Source organism: Medicago sativa, chromosome 5 (genome assembly GCF_051527215.1).
Source record: "Medicago sativa cultivar Bolivia chromosome 5, Bolivia_mono, whole genome shotgun sequence".
In the NCBI taxonomy this organism is placed as follows: Eukaryota; Viridiplantae; Streptophyta; class Magnoliopsida; order Fabales; family Fabaceae; genus Medicago; species Medicago sativa.
Window position 1 is genome coordinate 7,753,426 of NC_140753.1, and position 27,126 is coordinate 7,780,551.

The 27,126-nt window shown below is 30.9% G+C and overlaps 1 protein-coding gene across 1 annotated transcript; it reads right to left on the reverse strand.

Annotated features, from left to right (window-relative positions):
* Positions 1-178: 178 nt before the first annotated feature.
* On the reverse strand, positions 179-6,679 carry PUB49 (plant U-box 49). Its single transcript, XM_085713083.1, has 11 exons — positions 6,365-6,679; positions 6,222-6,284; positions 5,656-5,759; positions 2,886-2,977; positions 2,710-2,799; positions 2,540-2,615; positions 2,055-2,416; positions 1,659-1,915; positions 1,289-1,577; positions 671-781; positions 179-571 (listed from the first exon to the last, which is right to left on the reverse strand). Exons 1-11 carry the CDS (start codon positions 6,490-6,492, stop codon positions 365-367), a joined length of 1,779 nt encoding a protein of 592 aa, XP_085569209.1. The 5' UTR covers positions 6,493-6,679; the 3' UTR covers positions 179-364.
* Positions 6,680-27,126: the final 20,447 nt, after the last annotated feature.

The following is a 27,126-nucleotide window of genomic DNA, read 5'->3' on the forward strand; positions in this document are numbered from 1 at the left end:
ACCCTTCAAATAATTATTAGAACATCACTTTTACCTAAAAAATAACATCTTGGATTGCAAATGATACCAAAATCTCAGAACAACCCTTGCATGTTCATAGTGGTTAATTACATGGCGGAAAATTTAAATATCTGGCAGGAATAGAGTTGTAAAATAACAAGAAGACCACAACGGAACATGAGTGCAACCTCGAGACAAAATGATTCTATTCTTGCATCAAATACAGTTACACTTAAATTGTACAAATCTTGAAAAGCGTGCACAAAAAATTCTTCACTATTCTGTCAATTTTTTGAATATGATAAATAAATCACTAGAAAAGTGTACACTGCTTTACAAATTGTATTGAAAATTTGGGATATAACTACCATCCAGAAAAATCTTTAAATTCACCACTGACAGCTGCTTTTCTCTTCTTTCCCACAACGGCTGTACCAGTGTCGACAGCAGCAGGTTCAGCCGGTGGAGCATTCCTAGCTTTCAAGTATTTGCCAACACCACCGCCAACACCTGTACCTCCAGATTCAGATGTTCCAGCTCCAGGATTACTATACCATGAGCCAACCTTGTCCTGAAATGCAAACCAAATAATAAGGGTTAGTTCACAAAAACCTTATAAAAGTGAGAAAAAAATACAACAATAAGTAATCTCAAAAATTATGGAACAAACATTTTCTTCATCATTTGCATTCTTCTCTTTGGCATTAGCTTGCTCTTCTTCCTCATCTGGCTCGGTGTAAGGATTGACAAAAGTTGTGACACCTGTTATCTTGATTTCCTCCTGCAAGCCAAAGAATAAATAAGCATGTAATCCATTGGTTGTGTTGACAGCATGGCCCAGTTGATAATTGTTAATGGATCATTCAAAAGACGTCAAATGTCCCAGCAAGCATTGTTGTTAAATATCAACTCTTCTCTTAAGGAATGATGAGACACAAGTATTCCACTGTACTCAAGATAGTCCAAAACCTCAATGTTCACAAATGACAGTGCAAAATATTGTAATCCTAAGGCCTGGAACAGGGATATGCAGACTGCAGTACCCATAATGAAAATTTAATGAGTGAAACCCAAGGTCCAAACCAGCTAGACAGATGCAAAGGTACAAACATATCCGTGCAAAAGATAACAGTATGTACAATGGCAGAAGAATCTACTTTTTTTTCTAAATCAGGTCTAAATTTTTGGATCATATGTTTGTAAATATAGTTTGAAAAGAATAAAACCAGAAAAAGAGAGAGTGGGGGTCAGTCTATTGCATCAACAATGAAATTAATTTACGACTCACCAGAGGTCGGTCACTGTCATCAACAGGAACCTTTTCCATTGTTGCTAGTGTAGTCAATCCACCAACTACGCCTCCAAAAACTGTATGTTTGAAGTTTAAATGATTTGCAGATTTGTACAATATGAAAAACTGGGAACCATTAGTATGTGGGCCACTGTTTGCCATGCTAACTACACCCCTTCCAGAGTGGACTAATTTGGAGTTAAGTTCATCCTTAAAAGGCTTTCCCCAAATTGATTCACCACCTCTACCAGTACCAGTAGGATCGCCACCTTGTATCATAAAATTCCTGCATAAAATGGACTATAAGACTCAACGAATGTCACTCTTGATTTACTACAAGGACAAAGACACAAAGGTGGTCACATACCTAATGCTTCTATGAAAAGCAACTCCGTTATAATATCCACGTTCACAAAGCGTGATGAAGTTCTCGCATGCCCTGGGCGCTATATCACAGTGCAGCTCAATGTTCAAATCACCGTGTGTTGTATGCAGTTGTACATATCCCTTCTTCTTTGGATTCTTCTCAACTTTCACATATTCATAATCATTTTTTGTAACTGGATCATATGATGTAGAAGTAAAAGACCGGGAAGCAGCGCCAGTAGTGTAACGACTTTTAACCTGAAATTGAGAACTTCATTAATACATAGAATAATGATTACTGGCCATTCATACAATTTTTAAAAAGGATCATATATAATTTGATTATGCATGAGATGTATCACTAGGTAGGTCAAAAAGAAGTATTTAGGAAGCTCACCATCTTTGCATTCACCGGTGCCCTGTCACCAGCCACATGCATAGCTATTCTGGCAGCAGTTTTATCACTTGATGAGGCTTTAGCAGCAGCTGCACTTCTTCCATGTACTGCGGCAGATGCAGCATCTACAATACTGAGTGCCTGAGGAGCTCCATCGGTCGATTTGGAATCTTCTTTAACTTGTGATCGTGCAGCTAAAATGGCAGCGAGTGCAGCGGCCCTTTCTTTTTGTGCCTTTCCACCACCTCCCCCATGCAATGCAGTTTCCTTTCCTTGCTCAGTTCCAAGCTCTTTAAGCATTTGTTTGATATCTCCCGACATGTTTATGTTATAGGCTGGATCTGAACTCATTTTCTGTAGTTCTGAGTAAAGAAAACAGAAAATCTTAAAGCTAATAAAAATAACAACAATAAAAGCAGCAATATCAAGATCAGCAAGAGATCAGTAGCTCAGAAAATATGGATGAATTGCAGGATGTATCATACCTTCATCGTCAATTTTCAAATTCTGTTTAACATGATCAAAATCCAGAAGAACCTTCTGGTCAAGTGCATTAGGATTCTGCAAAGCACACATAGACAAACATCAACATGGTATCAAGACAGTGAAAGATAAAGCAATATGCAGAAAATATTCTCAATCAAAGCCAACTGACCTGAATTGTTATAAGGTCATCCCTAGTAAATGCCTCGTCGGTGAGGAGCTCCTTCCAGTTTTTTGTCTTGATGTTTAACTCTTTAACAGCCTATTTCCCACAAACATACATATATAAAAATACCATCTACAAATCAAATTAGCAGTGTTAACACTAAGGATCCTGGAAAAACAAACCTCATAGCAGAAGACATTTCCAGTAGTTTTGACTGCCACAATGTGGGTAAATTCAGTGAAAACTTTGTTTAGCACTGGACAGTGATATTCTCCTGCAGAGGAACAAAGAAAAGCCATTCAATACAAAGTAGCCAGCAAACTAAATGAATATATGACAAGCATCTACCAGAAAATCATAAATGCATCCCATCCACACCTTATCCTCAAATAACATAAAAAAATCGTATGTAACATGAGAAATTTTAGTTTAAACAATAACACAACTTTGCAAGAATAATACCCATGAAATCTCAAAGAACAAAACAAATGTGCTTATGCTTAGTTGACCAGTTTCGGAGGATATCTCAGCAAGTCTAACTAGCAAAAGAATTCATTGACTATTGAAAATAGTTTAATTTGGACTTTTGAGCAACAGTTACATATATTGGCATTACATGAAGAGTGACACATCTAGCAAATTTGAAGTTTTTTCTGTTAGTTATTTGGTATAGAGTCGGATAAGACCATATACAAACCCTCCCAACGCTAGGTATGTGAACTAGAGACCAATAGTTAAGCTGAAAGAGAATCGCGCCATTTTGTTTCTTTCGCGTTAGCTTGTAAGAATTCAGGATCTGAAATAATTAGTAAGTTCTTGAAATCAAATTTTAGTGTAGTAAAACTTTCAATTTTTAGTCCGGTAGAACAGTATTAGAATCCTAGGAAGTTCTCCCAAACATGCCGCTTATATTAGTTGATGGTTATAGATTCAGTGTAGAAAGTGCGACCTGAAACAAATCCCAGACTTAGGCTATAGGCAGCACCATTACAGTGGTACAGAATCTTTCATAATTCTCCTCCATACTATAATAGTACAATGTACACTTCAAAAATTTTAATCCAATCCTTTAATCAGCATTGTACACCATGCTGATTCTCGGAGAGACATCTCTATTCAGTATTAAAGCTTGAAAAACAGAAAAGGTCAAAATCTATGTATAATCCTTCATTACAATCAAAGTAACTAGAAAAGTGGCTTCTACTTTCTTCCTTATTATTTGGGTGTGTGACAAACTGTTTCTCTCCTAAAGACCCTCACATTCTAATCCATCAAAGCCAAAGAAAACAAATGTGTTACCCCATTTGACAAAGATTATGCGGTCGTTGAGTGTACACCCATTAAAAATGTAAACACATATTTGCATGATAAGGGGTAGAAAACTCAAACGAATGCAAAATTTACTACACTCTTCAACAATAATAACAATCAAAGAATTTCGTTAGAAAGTGAGGTCAGCCACATAGAACAAACAACACCATAATATCCTATTATGATCAACGTCTTCCATGTGCTAAAATTGACTACACTTTTCCATGTATTAAACTCAATGCTGTAATAAGGTGGTACCAAGGTAGTATGATGTGCAGCATTTTTGACAAAATACCATGTGATGGCTATGGCCTGACAGCTTTCACACGGAGGCCAAAGGTAACGTCTAATTTCATAGCAGGCTTAACAATTCAGCAAGCCTAGTGGAAAGAGTCGCTAAATAAAATTTTGAAAAGAGAAAAAAAAAAAAAAAAAAAAACAGAGAGAACACTTGAAAAACTCTAATGAGTAATGATGACCTATGAAATGCCAACAAAAAACCGCATATCTTTGTTCCCACTCTCACACGTCATTTCAGACCACTCCCATTTCCAATGCTCCGGTCGTATAGATCAAAGGTTCAAGCTCAGTTGCTCCCACATTCTATCATCTCATTTGCATGGATCGTAACTGGCAAACAGCTTATCTTCAGAAATCGTATATCCCTGATTATCTACCCAGTATCTTAGTCATTTCCTTTTCTTCATTTACCTCTTTTCTGGGTCTCAATCCCTGTCCTGTATTCTGTTTTTTTACTCTCGGTCAATCTGTATTTCCTTCTCCGTTTTGTCATATTTATTTATTTCATTACGATCCCGTACCCGTTGTTCAGTGGTTCAAGGGCTGCTAATAAAGATACTTATGGTGAATCTTATTTATTACAATAGGTTATTAAATCTTTTTCATTTCATTATATTCTGCTGTTTTTTCTACACTTTTTGCATATACCATATTTTTATTATAGCCACCCTGCTTTCACCATAGGCTACAGCATAACATGCCATGTCAGTATGTTGCTACGGCAGATTTAGGCTTCTGTCATGACCCATCATCCACCATTATTACGATTGATTAAATTTCTTTTCTCCTGATCAATGTTAAAACAACTATATATAAGAAAAGAAAAAACCTTGATAAAGAATTAACACACATACTAGAACAAAGAAAAAAATGTCCATTACGTTTGGCAGAATAAGGTCCTCGAGCTTTTGCATTCAATGACATAAGTGCCAGAAATTAAAAGTATGCCAAGGGAATTAACTAACTAATTAACTACGCCCCTACCAATATTTCAAAAAAAAAAAAAAAAAAACTATGCTCCTACCAAGTACGCTACACTCGACCTGTGATTGTATTTTCATATTTAAGGGAAAACCATTTGACAAACACAACAACTTTTTATGGAATAAAAATATTCCATCATCCCAAAACATAATAGGAGAGATACTACTATAGTCTAAACCATTTTGGCCAATAGGCAATACGCATATATGATATTTAAGTTTTCAACAATAACAATCAATCCCCTACGTCAATCCGAAGCTCAACTCACAACTGCACCTAAGCAATGAACTCAATCATGAAACAAAAATGAAAATAAATCCAAAAGAATGCACAAAAATGATGCAGAAGTGTATTTACCTTCTGAGTTCTTGTGAAAAGTTAGTGGAATGAGATCTTGTTGCTTCAAGGGAGCTCCAGTAACAGGATGTTTACCATATTTTATAATATATGGAGTTATGTTCCTGAACCCAGGTTGAAAACCACAAGTTATTATCAATAGAATACATATTTGGATTGACGGTGAGTTTATCATAATCACACAATGCCGCTGAGATTTTGATATAAAAGCTACATTTTAGAGCTTCAACAAACTCACTGCGATTCCAAACATACAATGAAGCAAATATAAAAAACTTAAAATCATGACATACAACTTGTTCGGATTGGCTTATTTGAACTTATCTATTAGCAATTTAACATAAACACTTCTGAGACTGTTAGCGAGAAGTTATGAAAACAGCTCATGACATGTTCATAAACTAATTTCACCTTATTTTCATAAACTCTCCAAGATAGCTTATGAAAGTATACTAATAGCTTATACAAAAACAATTTCACTTTAGTTTATCTTTTCTTATATAAATGGTTTATACATAAGCGCTTGAGCTATAAGCTGCAAATAATCGAATCAGAGAGATACTTACATAACATCGAAGACGCTGCCATCAGGTGTACAAACTGGAAACTCAAACGGAGTAAAAGTAAGTCTGAATAAATCAAAACAAAATTATTAGTTGAATGAAAAATTGATTCAATGAAAGGATGAAGGTGTAAAGAGAGAACGCACGCGCAGCAATAAAAAGGAAGACGTTTGAAAACGGTGCGGTTTTCTTTGGATTTGTAACCTCCCCATTCAGTTGCCCATTCTGTTTTGGTTAAGAACATTCGGTCTTTGCTGTGTTGCTTCTTCCCCATTGCTAGGGTTTTGGTTTATCACTTCTGTGGTGGATTTTCTTACTTTCGAAGTTGAAGATAACAATCTATGGGATTGGGTTCCGGTTTCCGGCGATTTTCAGCGGCGTGTTATTGGTGTCGCAAGTTTGATTTGCACCGCCGTGTGGAAGTTTTTTGGGTGGAATCGAGAGAAATCTTTGATCTATTCGGCTTCGGTGTTTTAATTTTAATTTAATATATATTTTTGCAGAGAATTTAATATTTAAATAATTAGAATCATTTTTTGAGGGAAAATAATTAGAATCATCAAAAGTTAATCAAAATTTCGTCAAAAATAAATAAAATTAGAAAAAGAAAAAGATGAAATGGAGAAAATGAAATTGTAGAAAAAAATAGTCAAAAATAGATTTATTGTAGAGTTCTCGACTATGAATACAAACATTACTTTGTTTTTTTTTTAAGCAAACAAACATTACTTTGTTAGAATCACTTTTTTTATATATTTAAACTAGCACAAGTATTTGTAAGAATGAGACGCTTGTGAACTTCTTGTTCGACTCATAAGATAGAATATTGACAGAGCAGTATGAGAAAATATGCATGTGTGAACTTGACAAAGGTATTTTTAAGGATTGGTGACTGGTACTTTTATTGTGGGACAGATAGCCCACAAAGTCGTTTCAACCAAAATGACGAGTCATAAGAAAGCTTGTTCTGACAATCAATATGTTTTTATTTCATCTGTTCTTGACAATTTTGACTTCCCAACATAAAGTTTGTTAACCTTATACAAAGAGTTCAAAAGGTCGTCCACAGTAATGTTGTCTCATAATTAAGTTTGTGAATGTTATTTTTAAGATGATTGGTGTTGCCATTAAAAAAACAACAGTGCAACTTGTTCCGGCTTATCTTCCATTCATATGTAATTTTTTATAGGGTTTTGCTAGAAGCAACCCATGAATTTGTCTTTTAACAATCAAATCCACACCTCAGGGTGTGATTATCCACTTTTTAGTTATAACTTGCTAAAATACACCTTCATAAAAAATTAGTTGGTGTCTTTTAGCAAGTCCAAAAGACACCTAGCAGAACCCTTTTTTTTATATATCTCAAAATTAATTTTAAAAAAGATTCTAGGAAACAATGAAGGAAAACGGTATATAGTTGGCCTAAATTTAGATCAAATATTAAGATTTTTATTTGCTTATATTTAAAACATGACAAACTATCTCCAAATTAGTTTCAAATTAGTTTATTTTATTTAGATTTAAATTTGTACTACTAGTAAAAGGAAATATATTTTTGGGTGTAGCTTATTTTCAATATAGTACAATTACCCTAAAAAAAAATTACTAAACCCCTTTGAGCCTTTAAAATTCCCTTTTGTTTGCTGACATATCGACGTTATGAGTCAATGACCTCAAATACTAACCTTTCCATCCTTTTTGGAGTTAAATATAATTTTCATTTCCTGTCATAACAAGTCCTTAAAGTTTGGAGTTGCTCTTAAAATAAACAACATTTTTTAAGTTTGGAGTGGGGTATTAAAAAACATAGTTACACTTAGTTGCAAAAAATAGGCTAAAAACATACTACTAAAAAAATGGTCAAATATTGGTGTCTTGAAGAAAAATGAAAAAGAAAAGTGGTTGTTGACTGTTATGTCATTTTGATTAATCTTGCAAAAAGATGTGTGATTGTTGACTGTTTTTTCAGACAAGGAAATTGTAGCAGACACTTAACTCCATGTTTTTATCTACCATCCTAGATATATCACATTCTTAACTAAGCCACATTACAACTTCAAAGATATCAAAAGTGTGTGTTTTTTGTAACATTTTTTATTACATGTTTAGATTTTTTTTAAGCATATGGTAGATTTTTTTTTATGACACTTGCATGTTGATTGAGAGAATATCTTTTAAAACAGTCAAGAGAAATTGGTGAGAGTGTGAATATAGAGTTGAACATGGGTGATTGTTGTGAAAGATCTATATGCATGTGTTCCGATTGAAGTCCTTTGAGAGTGAAAATTACATATGGGGTTTGAAGATGTTAGTGAGACGGTTTAATGTTAGTGAGGGGGTTTGAAGATGTTAGTGAGACGGTTTAATGTTAGTGAGGGGGTTTGAAGATGTTAGTGAGACGGTTTAACTTAGGATTATTAAGGTTGACTATAGTTTAACTTACAAAATATTTTTTATTAGATTTTTAGATGTTCTAAGTTGAGTTTGACTTGAAAATGGGAAAATGCATGTGTTAAAGAGTACAATAAGCTCAAATATTAAACATGTGCAATAACAAAATTCTTTACAACGCTCAATTTCAAATAGCATTGAGTTGCCACTTGAAATGAATCTAGAGCAATTTCAGTATCTAATGGAAGGGGAAAAAAATGAGAATGAGATTGTATCGTTTAATTTATTTTAAAAAAAAGGTAAATATATACTACGTGGTCTCCACTTCTTCCTTTTTTAATATCAAGCCATCTAATTTATTGCCAAGTTATCTAGTTTGGTAAAATTATATTTTGACCAAAATTTCTAAAATGGGAACTATAATTGATTGCACAATTAAAAAATATGATATCAAAACGGGTCTTGTTAAGGAGTGTCATAAGATCTCTTAAGGATTTCAAATAAAGAAGTTATTTCAATATATTTATTTAAAAAAGTAAATATTTCAATTTTCGATACATTGCATACACACGTTTTCATGAAAAACTTAATATTTTAAACTCTTAAAAAAATGCTCTTAGGGTTTGACCAAAATAAAACACTAAAACGGTATTTAAAGAAAAAAAACATAAAACAAGGTGCTCGAGGAAATTATTTTGAATTATTTAAGTCAAAAGTTATAAGTACACAATTTTTAATATAAAAGTTAATACTTTTAGATGTTTAAACAATGTTCTAAAGGCACTTGTTAACATTTTTCATTATTTAATTGCCCACTTTTTTTTCCGTTATGAAACGATATTTGGGCCAAAAAAAAAACGGAAGTGTTATTTCTGTAACAAAAGAAAAATATAAATTCATAGATAGTTTGATATATGTATTATTTATTCTCTACTATATATAAAGAAAAAAACCATGTATTCCTTTATTTTATTTTATTTTCCTTAAAAAAATAAAGGAATACATGATTTTTTTATAAAAGAGAATACATGATTTTGGAATGACTTTTTCAATTCAAATTATACTTTTAAACAAATTTATCTATAAGAATATTATTATGTTGATGATGTTATTCAAAAAGATAAGAATTTATTGTAGTATTTATCATATTGTTGATATCATTAAAAAAATAAGTATAGATTTTTTTTTTGGTAGCAGAATGAAAAAAGAAATAAAACAAAAAGAAAAAATTGTTATCTAGGTAAAAGATCCAACTGCATCCACCAGTAGGAGGTTGTTGATTTCAACAGGAGGTGCAACAAAAAACTAGTAAGCCACATGAGAGCTAGCCTCAATCTTTGCAAGGTAATCGATAGAGGTATTACATTCCCTAGTGTATAAACTAATTCCACTTGCCAATCTCGAGATAGCAGCTCTTAGATATTACGAAAGTGCAAAATATGTATATTTTTCTATATATAATCTATTTTCTTATGAAACTTAATGTCTACCGAAAATACAATTTTACACATTCTTAATTTTTTGACACGTCATCAAAATTATATCCTTTTGCGTCTTTTGCTTTAACTTCCCCCTTTAATTTCTCTCCTAAAAACAAATTAAAACAAACTCAGTTGATTAAAACACTAACTTAATTTTTTTAAAACAACAAACAAACTTAATCTTAATCTCAATCAAAACAAAGTTTCCTGTAATTCAACTTCTAAATATCTAAAGAGTTAAAAAAATTACAATCTTCTATTCTCTAATTCTCTAATCATGAAATTTTGTACGAAAAAAATTATGAAACTTAATCAGCATGCATAAAAGCTCTGGTTCTTACTAGCACAAGGTGTGCCAGAAAGAACCTCTAAAGTTTGCCGTCAAAACGAAACCAAAGGCAAGGTAACATGAAAACTTAGTTGATGCCCATACAAACAAAATGGCTCAACCACCACATATGAAAGTTTAAACTAAGATTGTCATTATAAACTTTCAACCACCAAAATGAATGTAACTTGACTTTATCTAACATATGGTGAATTGTGCTTTTTTTAGCCTTGAAAACTCTGTTATTCCGCTTATTCCATATAACCCAAACACAACATAACCAAATAAGCTGCAAAAATGAACGATGAGCTCACAATCTTCCCGAAGAATGAATAGACTGAACAAGATGATCCTGTAAGGAATCCAGATCAGCTGATGATATACCAATCCAAGACCTTTCGAGCTTGAAGAACCAGAGTGTAGATAAACAGCTACCTAAACAAATCAGCATGCATAAAAGCTCTTTCGAGCTTGAAGAACCAGAGTGTAGATAAACAAGACACATTGAAACTTGCAGATCTCAACATATTTAGAAACAATAGGGAATCAAAGAAGTCACCACCATGTGATATTATAAAATAGGGTAAAATATGATTTTCGTCCCTGCAATTATAGGTCATTTGAATTTTCGTCCCTGAGCTTACTAATCCTCCCATTTCGTCTCTGTAAAAGTTAATCACTTGAAATTTCGTCCCTCTCCCCTTTTAATCACTGCCACGTCAGCAATTTACCAAAATGGCATGGGGAATTGACGAAAATACCCTTGGCTTATTTTTTTTCCTTAAAAAAAATTTCAAAATTTTGAAAATTCTTTTTTTAAATTAAAAAAATCTGAAAAAATAATTAAAAATCATAAAAAATTTCGGAAAAAAAATGTTAAAATTAAAACTGAAATTTTTCGGAGAAAAAATCGTAAAAAAAAAAGTTCGGGAAAAAAAATTTTGAAGGAAAAAAATAAGTCAGGGGTATTTTCGTCAATTCCCATGCCATTTTGGTAATTTGCTGACGTGGCAGTGATTAAAAGGGGAGAGGGACGAAATGTCAAGTGATTAACTTTTACAGGGACGAAATGGGAGGATTAGTAAGCTCATGGACGAAAATTCAAATGGCCTATAATTGCAGGGACGAAAAGCATATTTTACACTATAAAATATTATTTTTTATTGTTGTAGATTATTAATTATTATATCTTTTAGAAAGATGACTATAAAAAACACTAAAAACATGATAAATTAGTCACTAAATAATATTGTTGTACAATTCATACACAAGACTCATAACGACATCTTTATCGATAATGAAATTTTTACTATTTTAAATATGGGTCATGTTAACAAGTGCCTCAGGGGAACTGGTTAAGGAAACTAAAAAAGGGAAGTTTTAAAATTAAAGTAACACTTTTTATGCTTTTGAAGAGTTGACAACACAAGTTTTAATGTAATATTTACTATATTTGACTCCTTAACCAGTGGCCCGGGGGGGCACTGGTTAACATTACCCTTTAAATATTTCTACATATTTTTAGTTTACCATTTCATAATATTTAATAACAACTATTTCAATGATTTTATCATGGAAATATTACACTAACATCTCTTAAAGTCTTCTTAAATAACACAAACACCCGCTCTATTTTTTAACTAAACATTAATCTCCTTTTTTTATTTTAGCAAATTGACAACCACTTCTCTTATAATATAACACGGTTTAAACTTTGTTAATTCCATTTATTTTGAGCAATTAACTTCTTCATACGAGTGTGAACTCATTTAATCTTCGACCATTTTTTCTTTCCATTTTTCACTTAGGTGATTTTTCTCAACTCATTGTTACTCAGTCAAGGTGGTTTAATTTTTAAACTTTAATGTAATAAAACTGATATATCAAAGATTATTTCCTTTTCATTGATCAAACCATAATGTCCATCTACTAAAATTCTTCTCATTTCTATATTCTCTTTTGATCTCTCCTGTAATTGCCGATGTTTGATTCTATTTGGTGGTAAAAAAAATGTAGTTATTGTTTCTCCATTGTGAAAAAAAAATGTCATTTAACTTAATTGTGAAAAGAGAAAACAAATACAAACAAACAAAAAAAACCTCATTTATCTTAATTGTGAAAAGAGAAAACAGATACAAAAACAAAACTAACTGAAATTAAATCGTACATTTACAAAGTTATTGAAATGGATAAAATGAGGGAAGATTGATGTGTTTGGAAAATTAGAAAGGGAGCTTGTGTTATTTAAAAAAATCTTAAGAGAAGCAGCGGCGAAGCTAGCGATAATTCTATGAGGTGGCCACATATAATTTTTTTTAAAACTAATCTAATGCAGTAGGCAAAAAAATTCACAATAACTATTACTTATATAAAATGTTCTTAATAAAATATACACTTGATTCAACAAGAACGGATTATACCAAAAAATGCGGCAATAAACTATTTTGTACCAAAAAAGCCACATTAGAATAGCGGATTGTACCAAAAAAGCTACAACAAAAGAAATAAAGACTAATAGTAGCTATTTATGAAAATTGAACTCGACGGCCCTTCAAAGACTCAAATTCATCCATAATTGCATTTGAGATAAATTGACTTGCAATGTCCTTTTCAATGTAGATAACCAAGCTATTTGAAAGAAAATCATCACTCAAATATCACAACAACAAAAAAAAAACATAAGAACCGGAAGTAAAATTATACAGTATAACACAAATTATTTTAACCTAATTTGTTTTTCCTAACCTAAAACTAATTTTTTTATAAATTTGCTAAACTAAAACATAAAAAGGTATAAAAAACTAACTATAGAAACATAGTAACCATAAAAACTAACTAAATTTTAGCGGTTTGTGTTGTTATCGCTAAATTCCAAAGCAAAACATAAGAAATTGATTTCAAACTAAATGAGAGTATTGTGAAATGTGAATTGAGATCATACCTGGTAACCTGGGTGAATTGAGAATCTAATTAATGTTGCTTGTTGTTAACCTGTTACTTTTAGGTCACCATGGCACCGCACGGATTGTTTGTTTGTCTCTCTCGTGTGTACTGTGTAATTGTGTTGCGTGGGGATCCCGTGTTGTGTGTTGTGTCGTGATCTGAAGAGTTAAAAAGCCACTTTACCTTGTTTTTTTATTAATAATAATTGTGTGGTGGACTGTGGGTATGTGCCCACTTTTGTATTATTTTACTGTTAGATAAACTATAAAGATTATTATTATTTATCTCTTTTGGGTGTTAATCTTCCGGTTCCTATACGACACGATTAAATAATTTGAAGTTCAACCGGAAGTTAAATAAAGATAGAAAAAATTAGTTCACTTAAAATAAAACTTGGGGTAGCTAGATATATATTATTGGGGGTAGCTAAATATAAAAATATACCTACTCACTCAAAAAAATAATTTTTTTTGGGGTAGCAAGGGCTACCCCTCCCTTATACTACCATTCGCCCCTGAAGAGAAGTCAAAGTAATTTGCCCTTTTACCATTAACGTCGGCTTTATCATCAGTTTTTTTCTTCTTATTTTCTCAATTCATATAGCATTCCAATGCGCTTTGATGCATAGCCCCCACTTCGAATTAACCCGTGCTTAGCACGGGTTTGTTGCTAGTTTTAATCAAAAACAAAATAATTTTAATCAAAATTTTATAAAAAAAATATTGTTCGTAATTTATACACATTAACACAATAAAAAGAACAGACAGACAAGTACGGAGTGCCCGTGTTTGAACACTAGATCTAGTGTGAATAAAATTTATTTTAAAAAAATCAATATAAATTATGACAATGAATGATTTGAATTTATAATTAAAATAAATTATAAAAAGATGAAAAAAATTATTTGTACGACAATTTTAAAACAACATTGAACACTTTTCTCTCTTATATTTTCACCGTGTGTTTAGTTTTTCTTTCTATTGCTTTTGTCTAATTAAAAAACAGGTCTTGTTAACTAGTTTTTCTTTCTATTGCTTTTGTCTAATTAAAAAATAGGTCTTGTTAACCAGTGGTAATGGTTAACGAATCTACAAATAGAAATTTTGTCTTAAACATATAAGATATTATTTTTGATCAAATAATATTACACAATTTTTTGATAAAAGCTTATTTATTTTAAATACTTAACCAATACCCTCAAGATACTAATTAGCATTCTACTAGTATAGTGACCCGTGCCAAGCACGGGAAATAAAAAACTTTTAGGATCAAATGTATAGATTTTATATTATGTTATAGTATTAAAGATATAAGTGTGGTTATAATTTAAATTTGACATGGGAAAAAAATATCATCTTAGCATATGTAATATTTTTGCAAAAATACGTCAACGTACTGTATATTATTATTTGTTGACATAATGTATTTTATTAATCATAAAAACTAAAAAAATTATATTTTTTATATAATAGTCAGTGTCAGATGTATACACCTAGTCTGTGAATGCAAACGTTAAATTTTTTACGGGTGTGTATAAGTATAGTTTGGGCTACAGAAACGCCGATTGTTATTTTTTTTATTTTTTACAAAATCAATGGTCTAAAGTAAATATTGTATTTTAGGGTAACAACGATGTAAAAAAAAAACGTTCCGCGTATTGTTATACCTGAAAAGTGCATCAATTAAAAGTCAATGACAGGAGGATCTGCTTATATAGAAATTGCATGTCTTGTAATGACCAGTACGCCTTACAAAGAAATAAAAAAAAATGACTTCCAAACAATACGCAACTTTTGTTTTCTAAATTATAGCAACAACAATTGTAAAACATAACCAATGATCATACTTTTTGAAAAACTTCACGATACACAACATTTGTGGTCTCCTTGCAAACATTATTATATTCATCCAAGATGAGCAGCTTCAAACCTTTTCTAGAAGTAACTCGAGAGACAGCGACATAGAGTTGTCCATGCGTGAACACAGACTTAAGAAGATTAACTCCCACTCGAGATAAAGATTGACTCTGACTTTTATTTATTGTCATTGCAAAACAAAGCGTCAATGGAAATTGTCTGCGCCTGAATTTGAAGGGTAGTCCTGGATCACTCGAAATAAGATTCATCCTCGGAATGAATACCCTGGTAGCTACCCTTTTTCCTGTAATTACGGTAGCAACTATCATGCTCTTCCCTAGATGTGTAACTGTCAGCCTCGTACCATTACACAGTCCATTGGCATGATCGATGTTTCTCATCAGCATAACTGGACATCCCACCCTTAGTTTCAACCGGTGATTTGGAATTCTAGAGCTCTTAGTACCATTAAGAAATTCTGTTGTGAACCACTCGCTTTGGACATCAGAATTTTCACCCGATCGACAAACAGAATCAGAGCTTAAATACTTTTTCTCTTCATCTGGAATCAGTGACATCATATATTCGTTAACATGCTCAGCTGAATCAAGCGTTGGTGCGAGTATTCCCTTTCTTGGAAGAATAGCGGGTCACCAAGGTTATCATTCAAATCGGGATACATAAAGTCTATAAGTGACATCAACGGATTTGTTGTGTCTGATATGAGCAAATCTTCAGGAATTTCTACCTGCATTTCACCATTCTCATCCGAAGTGTCGTTGACGTCTCTAATTACCAAAATTAACAATTTCTTCCTGCTCTGCAGGTACCGAAGATGCACCTAATCTCATATTAACAGTAAGCCTCAACAAATTACAATAAGCCCATATCTTTGATGAATTGATTGAGGCATCAACAATATCCTGCCTCGTTCCTTTTCGAACAACAGGCAATATCTACCTGAAATCACCACCTAAAACTACTGTCATTCCACCAAAATGTCTAAACTCGTTTAAGGGATCATTCTTGGACATGAGATCATTCTTGGACATGATATCATGCATTGATCGGTCAACTGCCTCAAAGCACCATCGGTGCATCATTGGAGCCTCATCCTAAATTATCAACTTTGCAGCATGCACCAGGTCTGCCCTAGGACTATCCTTTTCCATCGTAAGCGATGATGCCTCATTAATCTCAATAGGGACTGTTAGTGTCGAGTGCACGGTTCTTCCACCTGGTAATAGAAGAGTCGCTATAGTGCTGGATGCAACATTCAATACAATTAACCCCTTCGATCTAACAGCAGCCGATAATGTTTTCCATATAAAGGTTCTTCTAGTACCACCGTAACCATATAAGAAAAAGAAACCACCGTCGTCAGAATCAACGGACTCCATGATTTTGTCATGCACACATCTTTGTTCATCAGTTAGCATCAGTAACATATCAGCGTGTGTCTTTTCCAGTTCATCTTTGTTGTAATTTAGCTCATCAACGATAAGCTTATTTGTGAAAGTTGGCATGTCTGTTGCGTTTGGCCTGGGCATAGATTTGAAATCAGTAAGCGACTGTCTGTTTTCCTGAAGCATCATTTCAATTTCAATCTAACACAGGTTCTTCACGTCATCGTCACTGATATGCAGATCTTCATATTAAATGTAAAGTCACGAAATTAATATTAACACCCTTGCATGCATATGTGTGCACGTTGAAGAGAAAGAAAAAATATTAGCTTTATATGAGAATCCTTTATATTTAAACATATCAGCCTAAAAAATGTGGAAAATGCTGAATGGTATCGTAGAGTTAGTAACTCTTAGTTTGTTCTTTACTATATCCTAAAAAAGTACCTCTTAACTACTTAAACTACTCTAATCAGCCTTTACTATATCCTTGAAAACACACCCCTCGAAAACAACATTGTCATCAAGGTTGGAATGTGCTAAATTTCTTAATGTATAATAGTCTTCAAATGTATCACCCTTATCCTTATTTTTTGTTAGTGAAGTACTGTTTTTCTTCACATCTTCAACAATAACATGAGTAGTTTCTCTCCACTTCCTTTGCATTAGCTTTTCATTTTGAGAAAAAGAGAGATAGAACCATTTGAAATAAATTATTTGTCTAAGAAACTTTTATAAAAATAATTGCCTCGTCCATGTCATTTGCACCCTGATGATAAACTCGTCATCACAGAATTCCAAGCAATTTTGGCTTGTGTTGCTTCAAAAACAACAACAAAGGAGTACACAAAGAAAAGTGCGGTGGAGACAACACTAACAAAGCGTATCTCAGTGGAGACATGTTTTTACTTTGAATTTTAATGTTACCTCTTAATGCATTTTAAGTGCAGCTTTTCCTTTTAAAGTTGCATAGTGACACGCCATTTGTTCTAATTCTCATCAATGACAATTACAACATGTTCTAGCGTTAAAAAGAAAAACATATCATTATGTCTTGAAACATGCGTATTTTCATTTCTGTCTTTGTCATAAAAACTAAAAATGATAGTAAGAGAATATAAGCAATGCAACGGAAATTAACGTACTTATTTTATTTACTTTTACTCGAACAATTTACATATTTATTTAAGTTTAACTATATATATATATATATTTTAATTGAATATTAATCTACACAAAGTTAGTGAATATTTAAGTTATTTGATATATAAATCAGTATAAATTTAAAGTAACTTTAGTATAAATTGTAGTTTTTTTTACAAAAAATATAACTCGTAATTTTGTGTAATTTTTGTAAAAATATTATATAGTTTTATTAAGATATTTGCTTTTACAAATATAAAGTATATGTAGTTTACAACTATATTTTATTTTAAATTAGTATCTTTATCCTAACTAATAAATTGTTTCAAGGGGTTGAATAGTTCAAATGGTTTGAGTTAAGGAATAAGAAGTTTGAGATACTGTGGTCAAACTGAAACGAAAGAGTAAAGATTAATCTAACAACTACAAATTTGTGGGCTACAATCCAATCTCATATCCTCTTTACATTCACAATATCTTTTTTTCATTCTTATCCTCAATAATGCCTACACCATTTCTCGATCTAACTATTCCAGTTTAACAATGCTTAAATACTGAACTATCTAATTCTTTCACCTTTTCACCCACCCACTTAGTTTCTTGTTGGCACTTAAAATTAATCTTCTTCCTAGTCATAACGTCAATGATTTCCATATATGTTCAAGTAAGGGTGCCTTTATTCCATGTTCAAAAACAGATCATACTCTCATGAACTAACTTCTTTACCCACACTTGTTCACAAAGGTGGGGGACCCTTCATTATTTTTTACTTCACTCAGGCATCGATGTATCCACCTTTGCTCATTTAACATTGTACTTGAGCTATACAACACGTTTCTTCTGGGCACTGACCTAATGTTCACACTATTATATACTTGGTCCATGCCATAGAGATTCAAAGTGTTTCAATTAAATTCAAGTGTTCAAGTTTTAAACAGTATAATCTAGTCCAAGTCTTGAAATTTTTATAACATTTAATTAAAGAGTTTTTCTATCATGTGCAAATTTACACATGTTAAGAAGTTTAAAGTAGTATCGTTGATTTGGAACTTGTGTATTTTCTATTAATATGTAATTTTTTAATAAATAATTATTGTTTTTCAATAAATAGTTGCTGCTTTTAGATACTTTAACATGTGCAATAATGCACCCTTTAACTATATATATATAAGATATTTGTTAAAAAGTTATGTGCAATTATTTGTTAATCCATCCTAATGAAACTTGATTGCATCAAGTAATAGATTACAATGAAAACCGACCCATCATGTGAACACATGTAGGCGCGGATACAAAAGCACGTTTGCTTATTTTGAAATAGGTCTCCTCATCGATAATTAATTTTTTTCATACCCATAACGATCATAAAATTATATTTGCTTAAATTTAATTTTTTTTTTGAATATTTTTTCTAATTAGACGACGAATGAATTGAATGATTCTATTTCCCTCATCAATGGAACTCTATTCAGTTCATTAAAAACAAAGACATATTGAAAGTGCCCATCCCACTTTTATTTTAAAAAAATAAAAAATTCAGGAGAAAAACAGGTATATTTTTATTTTATTTTTTAGGAAAAAGAATGGTTTGCATGGTATAATATGAGTTAGAGTGTCCGTTGTACTCTCTTTTATTATGTATTATTTTTCATATTAAAACTCAAAACCTTTTTGTACCAAAAAAAAAAACTCAAAACCTTTAAATATCCAATTTTATTCATTTTACTTCTGATAAAATATATTTTTTTAATTTTGATTTAATGCACATTAGGATTATAGAAATAATTTTTTTTAATGATTTCTATAATAAAAAAATTCATAATAAAAACACTAAAAATTTCAATTCTTGTAAATAAAAAACTATAATAATCATTTATAAGTATAATAGAAATTTCTACAACTAATTAATTAGCTTATCTTTAACTTTCATTTAAAATTTAAGGGTGACCATTGTTTTTCTGTTAAATTTTAAATTAGCAACCACATAATATCAAATAAGTTATTTTTCCCAATTTTTTTATCAGTATGAAGTTCATATTTTGATTGATTCTCATGATTACCAAGAACTTGCTTGGTTTGATTTATTTTTTATTTGAAAGATGGTTTAATGATCTATTGTTTACCAAGAATAGTAGAAACATGTATTGAAGATTCGGATGAGGGTCAAGAGTAAACACAACTAAGAGAATGAGACATACCTATTTATTATTGCTTGATTTAAAATATTCCTTGAATTTGTTTTTTGTGATTGACTTGATTGAAGCATTTTAAATTTCTACAATTTGTTTACCTTTAATACAATTAATTCATGGGTTTTATTTTTTAAAAAATAAAAGAGGATTTTTTTTTATGATGGTTTAAAAGTCATTTAAAGTTGATTGACTATGGAAAACGGAAAAGTTGTTTTATATTCTCAAATGATTTAAAGAACTCAGTGAATTTCTTTTTTAAGATAGCCCTGATTGTAGCATTTCAAAGTTTCAACAAATCATTTATAATTAATACAATTAAAGTATGTGTTTAATTTTTGAAAGAACAAAATAGGATTTTTTTATGCTTATTTAAAGGTTATTTAGAGGTACTTTCTAACAATTTTTTATGTCGTATTCACGCGGAAGTCACGATCCCTTGCTATAAGCATACACAACAACTAATAACAATCACTTGAACTATTTTATTTCTCCCAAGTCTTTGGAATCAAATGTCGTGAAACAAAGAAAAAAAAGATAGCCTATTTAGAAAGTTTGTACCAAATTAATTTCATTCAAAATATTACAATGTTTATTTCAAATATTACAATGCGATCACTTATTTAGAAAGTTTATACCAAATTAATTACATTCAAAATATTGTTGATCCTTAGAGATATTTGTCTTAATTAAAAAATAATAATGTCTCGAATTTTCATAATTTATAAACATAAAATATAAACTCCTTAATTATTTGGTCAAAGGTTTATTTCATGGCACTACAAAAAAAAAGTTTTATTTCATGGCATTCTTAAATTTTTCTCGAAAAAAGAGTTTTCTCTTTACTCTTTTGTGAAAATGACTAAATGAGCTGTAACTATATAAATCAATTAATATTTTTTTATTATTTTTATTAATTACCATTTACATTACAACATATATGGTGTTGTGATGGATAAATTAAATATGTCAATTAAGATTATTACTTCCCTCAACAAAAAAAATAAAATCATAACAAATTAAATACTAAAATTTGTAAGCAATAAACAAATATACAATTTACCGAAGAAAAGAGGACATAAGATTGTTGGTTTGGAATTGAAACGTGGGTGTTGCCATTTGATAGTGTGTGTGCATGATGTTTATTTTTTATTTTGACTAAACCGACTTTAAAAAATGGAGAAAATGATAAACTCCATTATAAACTAATTGTAGTAAAAAGCATTAAAATGATGATTAATTTATTAACTAATTTCATCAAAATAATACTCATTTGTTCGATTTTTCAGTCTGATTACATATAAATTATAACAAAAAATTATACAATTCTTCTTTGTATAAGAGACATAAAAAGTGACTCATCATAGTAGAAAATTTATCTAGATTCTTTTCTAATAAGAACGACTATTTTTTTTTTTAATCTCAAAGTTTGTCATAATGTCATCTAATTTTTTCCTCTAGGCCCTCGTGTGAAGAATATGTTGTCTTGAACTCAACCACCAAATAATCGGTTTCATCTATAAAATAATATCTCAATATTCTTATTTTTTTGTACTTGTTCGTGATTTCTTGATTCAAATCACATGTATGCATCAGAACCATAAAAGCAAAAAAAAAAAATATATAGTATTCATTTATGAACCATCCATAAATTTAAACATAATAATAAAGAAAACAAAAAAGCATAAACAATGTCATAAAAACATAAGGAAGAATAAAATAAGTCACCGGAAAAAAAATTAAAGGAGAAATGAAGATTTTTTATATAGGAGAGACGAAGAAACTATTTTTATGTTGTGAACGTTTGATTCATCAAAATCGCAGCATGAAAGAAATATTACTCTTGAAACATTGACATCAATGAAAAAAATATGAAGAAAAAAGAATAAAAAAACTAAACAATCTTTGTGTGAACATTTGAATCATCAAAATCACAACATAAAGGAAATATAAATCTTGTATCATTGATATCACAACATAAAAGAAATATAAATCTTGTAGCATTGATATCAAAGTAAAAAAAAAAAATCATTGATATCACAACATAAAAGAAATATAAATCTTGTAGCATTGATATCAAAGTAAAAAAAAAAATGAAGAACAAAGAATAAAAAACTAAACAAAATAGAAAGAAAAAGAAAGAGTGACATAGAAAAAATAAACGGGGGATAAGAGTTGTGAATTGTGATTGAAATTATGTCAATCCTAATTTCTAATTTATACACTTGTTTCACACCGTAATTTGGTATAATAACCATTATTTTTTTAACATTCTTAAAAAACAATTGTTCTATATAAGGTATTCATTTACAAAATTATTTGGTCATGAATCAATTTTAATGTCCTTAAATTATTTTAATAGCCATTAAAAGCGTATCATAAAAAAGTGTCCTATTCTAAGTTTTTTTTTTTTTTTGAAATCTCCTATGCTAAGTTTGAGGTGATTTTGACATATATATTTAACATAATCATTTAAAAATATCGTAAAAATAGAGGTCATTTTTTTCTTCTTCCGATTATGTGTTTTTTTTTATTATTATTATAATATATGTAATGATCCAAGCTTAAACAATTAAAATTTTGATCAGTGATAATAGTGAACATTTTCTCACTAAATGTTTCATTAAAAATAATAAATCTTATTAATAGTTTGTTTTCATTATTGTTTTCACATTATAGTGACATTTAAGTTTGACCCTTTTTTATAATAATATTACAATATATAAACTTCTTTATTTTCTTAACGAAAAACGACATATGCTATTTTTTAAGAACGAAAATACAAAACATAATGAAGTGTATCATTTGGTTTTGTTACTTTTAATTTCAAACACAAAATAATTTAGATATAAATAGATTCGTGTGTATATGTGTGTGAAAAGAAAAAATTCAATTAAAATAATAGTTCAAATATATTATATATTTAATATTCCATGAATAGCAACACATGAAATTAGAATAATTTTATAAAACTCAAATAAAAGTAAAATTAACAGCATTAAATGTCAAATTCATTGCGAGCAAAAGAAAACATATATATATATATATATATATATATTTTTTTTTTTAATAATATGGCTCGTTGATATAAGTTATAAAACATTTAAAAAAAAACATAAAAAAAATAATGCATGTTTTTTTGTTTTTTGTTAATAACATGGCTACTTGATATAAGTTATAAAATATACAACGACAGTCTTAAATTTAATCGGTTTCTCTCAAAAAAAAAAAAGATTAGTTTAAATAGGGTATCAATCGGTCAATGTTACAACAATATTTTTCATTAAAAAAATTATTATTAATTTCTTTTTTAGAGAATTTATATATTGCATTACATTATAATACAAATAATATAACACAATGATATAATATAATTGATACATATGATACCAAAAATGAATTACAAAAATTAATAGTGAAAGTTATAATCATGCAAAGTTATAATAATTCCAAAAATAATGCATAAGAATAAAACAACATTAGAGTGCCACGTGTCGTGACTTGAAAGAAATTCTAAAACATTAAAATGTGGTGACACATGTCAAGAAGAGAAGAGAAGAAAAATGAAATAGGTCTTAAATTTATATAATATAGATTTGAAAAATATGTCGTCACAGGTTTAAAATATGTCGTCACAGGTTTAGATACTTCTTCTTTTGATGTGTGAGAGAGGTTGACTTAATAATCTAACCGCTCACGTGTCAATGTGTCACAACAACCAACAAATCCAAATACTCACTCATTCACTATTTAAACTCACCCTCAGCCTACCTCACTCTCCCAAGGACTAGGGTTACAATTACAATTACAATTACAAACTCCATATCCTTTCTCCAGCCGCCACCACCACCACCACCAGCCTTTTGCTATTTACAACATTCTATTTTAACATTCATTCATTCATTCCAAATCCTGTACCAATATGTAGCCAATTGTTTTGCCATCCTCGTTTTCAAAACAGCACATACATAATGTACTGCCTTTTTCTCTTTGTATAACATGCAATTTTACTCTCTTCCTCACAATCACAGCAGTTGTTGTTTTTTTCCATAATTAACAGGTACTATATTTTTTTCATAAATATTTATCTTCAACTGTTTTATTTTGAGGAATTCAATCCAGATCTCTTATAATAATTATTTTATGGTTTTGTGTTCGCATATTGCTTTATTTCAGTTAATTTCTTTTTAGTTTGTTATAGACTGATTGGCTTTCTTCGATATTGACATGTGAATGTCGTTTGTTGTTTTCAGTGCAATGACCGTAGATTTGAGGTTGGCATATGTGTTATCCACCATTTGCTCAGTTGGATCGCTCATTTGTGGCGGTTGTTATTTTATCCACCGTAATTTCCTTGATTAAATATCATACAAAGTCTCTGTCTCAACGGTGACGCGGTTTAATTTAATATTTTAACTTGGTTGAATAGACGTTGAGCGGAAATAATGGAAAAGATAAGTTAGGATCTCTGTAGCGGACTATACTATCGTGTCAAAGTGTGTGAAGTTTGAGAGTGGGATGAGGCCTAAGATTTATCAGTATACGACGTGCGTAAAGCGATTTATCAGCGAAGAAATCATGTTAGAAGAGTTCTAGACGAGTTCTAGACGGTTTTTTTTTGGTTACAAGTTCTAGACGGTTTAAACAAACATGTGATTGTTACATAAACAGTATTTTGTATTTATTTTGTGATTGAAATACCTGGTTAAATTTGTGATTGGAATACTATTTTTTTGTTTACAAAGGCTAAAAAAGCAAAGAAAAGGAACAGAAAAAGAAAAAAAGAAAACAGAGAACTAAGAGCAACTTTAGTGCTTGTTCTACACACTGTTCTCTAAGCACAAGAACACAGCAATTTGGTTCTATGCATTGGAGGAGGGTGAGCTGGAGGACAGGTTGGAGAACGGTTCCTGTGGGGGAACACGTTCTTGCAGGTTCTGTGTCAGACAAAAGAAAGCAAAGAGAGAGAGAAAAGAGGAAAAGAAAAGGAAAAGAAGGGTGGGGAGTGTGGGACGCTAGGGAAAGAGAAAACATGGGAAATGGGTTAAGTTTTTGAAAAATAATAAGTATTAAGATAAATAAAAATATGTAGGGCCAATTGTGGGACCTATAATGTAAGTTAAGAACACAAATATTGTTCTTGAAAATTGCTGTTCACACATTAGAGAAGGCTGGGACACACATGTAAAATACGTTTTTGCCCTCTCGGCAGTTAACTGCCGAGGAATTAAAAATCCGGCTGCAGTTAACTGCCGAGGATTTCCTCGGTAGTTAACTGCCGAAGTTTTCTGAACATAAACAACACGAACAGAAGCAGTTCCAGTTTCATTGTTTTTCTTCAAACACTAACAAATTCTCTCCAAAATCACATTTTCACGAATTGCAAGCAAATCATCACCACATTATCACAAGTAAGTACCCTTAATCATTGCAATGTTAATGTTAGTTTGTTAGGTTTATTTTTTATAAAAATTAGAGTAGTTTGCATGTGGTTAGGTTAATGATGAGTTGATGATTAAAATAGACAATTTGATGATTGCATGTGTAGTTTTTGAATTGATAAATGAATGTAGATGTTGCCTATGCTGTTTAAATGGTAATGTGGCTTTGAATGGTGGCAAATGAACACAATTTGAATATGTTTTATACTTTGCACACAAAGTGTTTGATCAAATGCCTCAATCAAAATTATTTTGATTATTTAGTTAGTTTAGGTTATGGAAATGATAGAAGTGATGTTAATTATAGTTTGATTAAGTGTATATTGATTTTTTAGTGTATTTAGGTTATGATGTGAATGATTAAGTGTATAGAAATGATTAAGTTATGATGGAAATGATGGACATAATGATGATTGTATGAATGATTTTATTGTAAGTGTATAGAAATGATTAGTTTAGGTTATTGATTTTATTGTAATGATGATTGTATGAATGATTTTAGGTTATGGAAATGATGTTGATTGTTGTTAATGTTAATGATTAAGTTATGACTAGTGTGTTTAATGTGTTTGATTATGTTATGGAAAATGATGTTAATTTATTAAAAATTTGTGTAGACATGGCCGATCAGGAGCCCATTGATCCATCTAAGATGATAGGTGGTAGGCGTGCTCAGACACAAAGCTACCGGAAGGAGAAGGAGAGGAGAAACGCACATATCCCAAAGAGGGGAAGAGGTCGGAGGGGGGGGGGGGGGGGATGGTTCAGGGAGTTCTCAGCCTTCTGAGGCTTCTCAGGCACAGCCTGAAGAGCCGCAGGTGGTTGACCCGACCCAGGCGGTGGAGTACCTGAACTATCAGGATCACCATGATGTGACTGATGGTGGGTACGACGAGCCAGAGCAGCCGCATATGCCAGGGGAGCCAGACGATGATGACATTGCTATGGCGGCTGCCCCGGAGGTGTTGCCTACGGACGCTCCCTTTCCTGGAGGACCGCAAGACATATCTTTGCTTCACTCTTATGCCAATCATGTGGCATTGCCGCTTTGGTATAATAAGGATGACGTAAGTATTTTTTTTTTTTTTAAATGTTCTTTCTTTATGTTTAATTACGTGTTTTTTATATGTGTTTTTTTATATGTGTTTTTATATGTGTTTTTTTATATGGATGACGTAAGTAAAAACAATTATGTGTTCTTTCTTTTAGTTAACTTTTATATATGTTTTTTTAATTCCTTTCTTTATGTTTAATTATTTTCTTTATTTTTCCTTTCTTGATTTAAATTGTTTTATTTATATGTTTAGATTATATGTTTTATTTATATGTTTTATTGATATGTTTTATTTATATGTTTTATTTATATGTGACTTTCTTTAAATATGTTTTATTTATATGTTTTATTTATATGTGATTTTCTTTAAATTGTTTTATTTATATGTTTTCTTTATATGTTTTATTTATATGTTTTCTTTATATGTTTTCTTTATTTTTATTTTAGCATTTGTTAAGTTTAATATTTATTAGTTAAATGTTTACATTGTTTAAACTATGTTTATTTTTCTATTTTTGCAGTGCCGCAAGAAGCGTTTTGTAAAACCAATTAATCATGGCCCCAAGATTTTGAGTCTCGGACGTCCAAACCCCAATCAGAGATGGTTTTGGGATCCGCTTATGCAGAGTGGCTTACATGATTTGGTATACTTGGGCTACGCCACTGTGCCTCACGC

Coding starts and splice junctions, on each gene's coding strand:
- PUB49 (XM_085713083.1), bottom strand. CDS start 6,492: ATGGGGAAGAAGCAACACAGCAAAGACCGAATGTTCTTAACCAAAACA. Junction 1,916..2,054: donor CACCGGTGAATGCAAAGATG/GTGAGCTTCCTA, acceptor TCTCAATTTCAG/GTTAAAAGTCGTTACACTAC. Junction 782..1,288: donor ATGACAGTGACCGACCTCTG/GTGAGTCGTAAA, acceptor TTTGGCTTGCAG/GAGGAAATCAAGATAACAGG.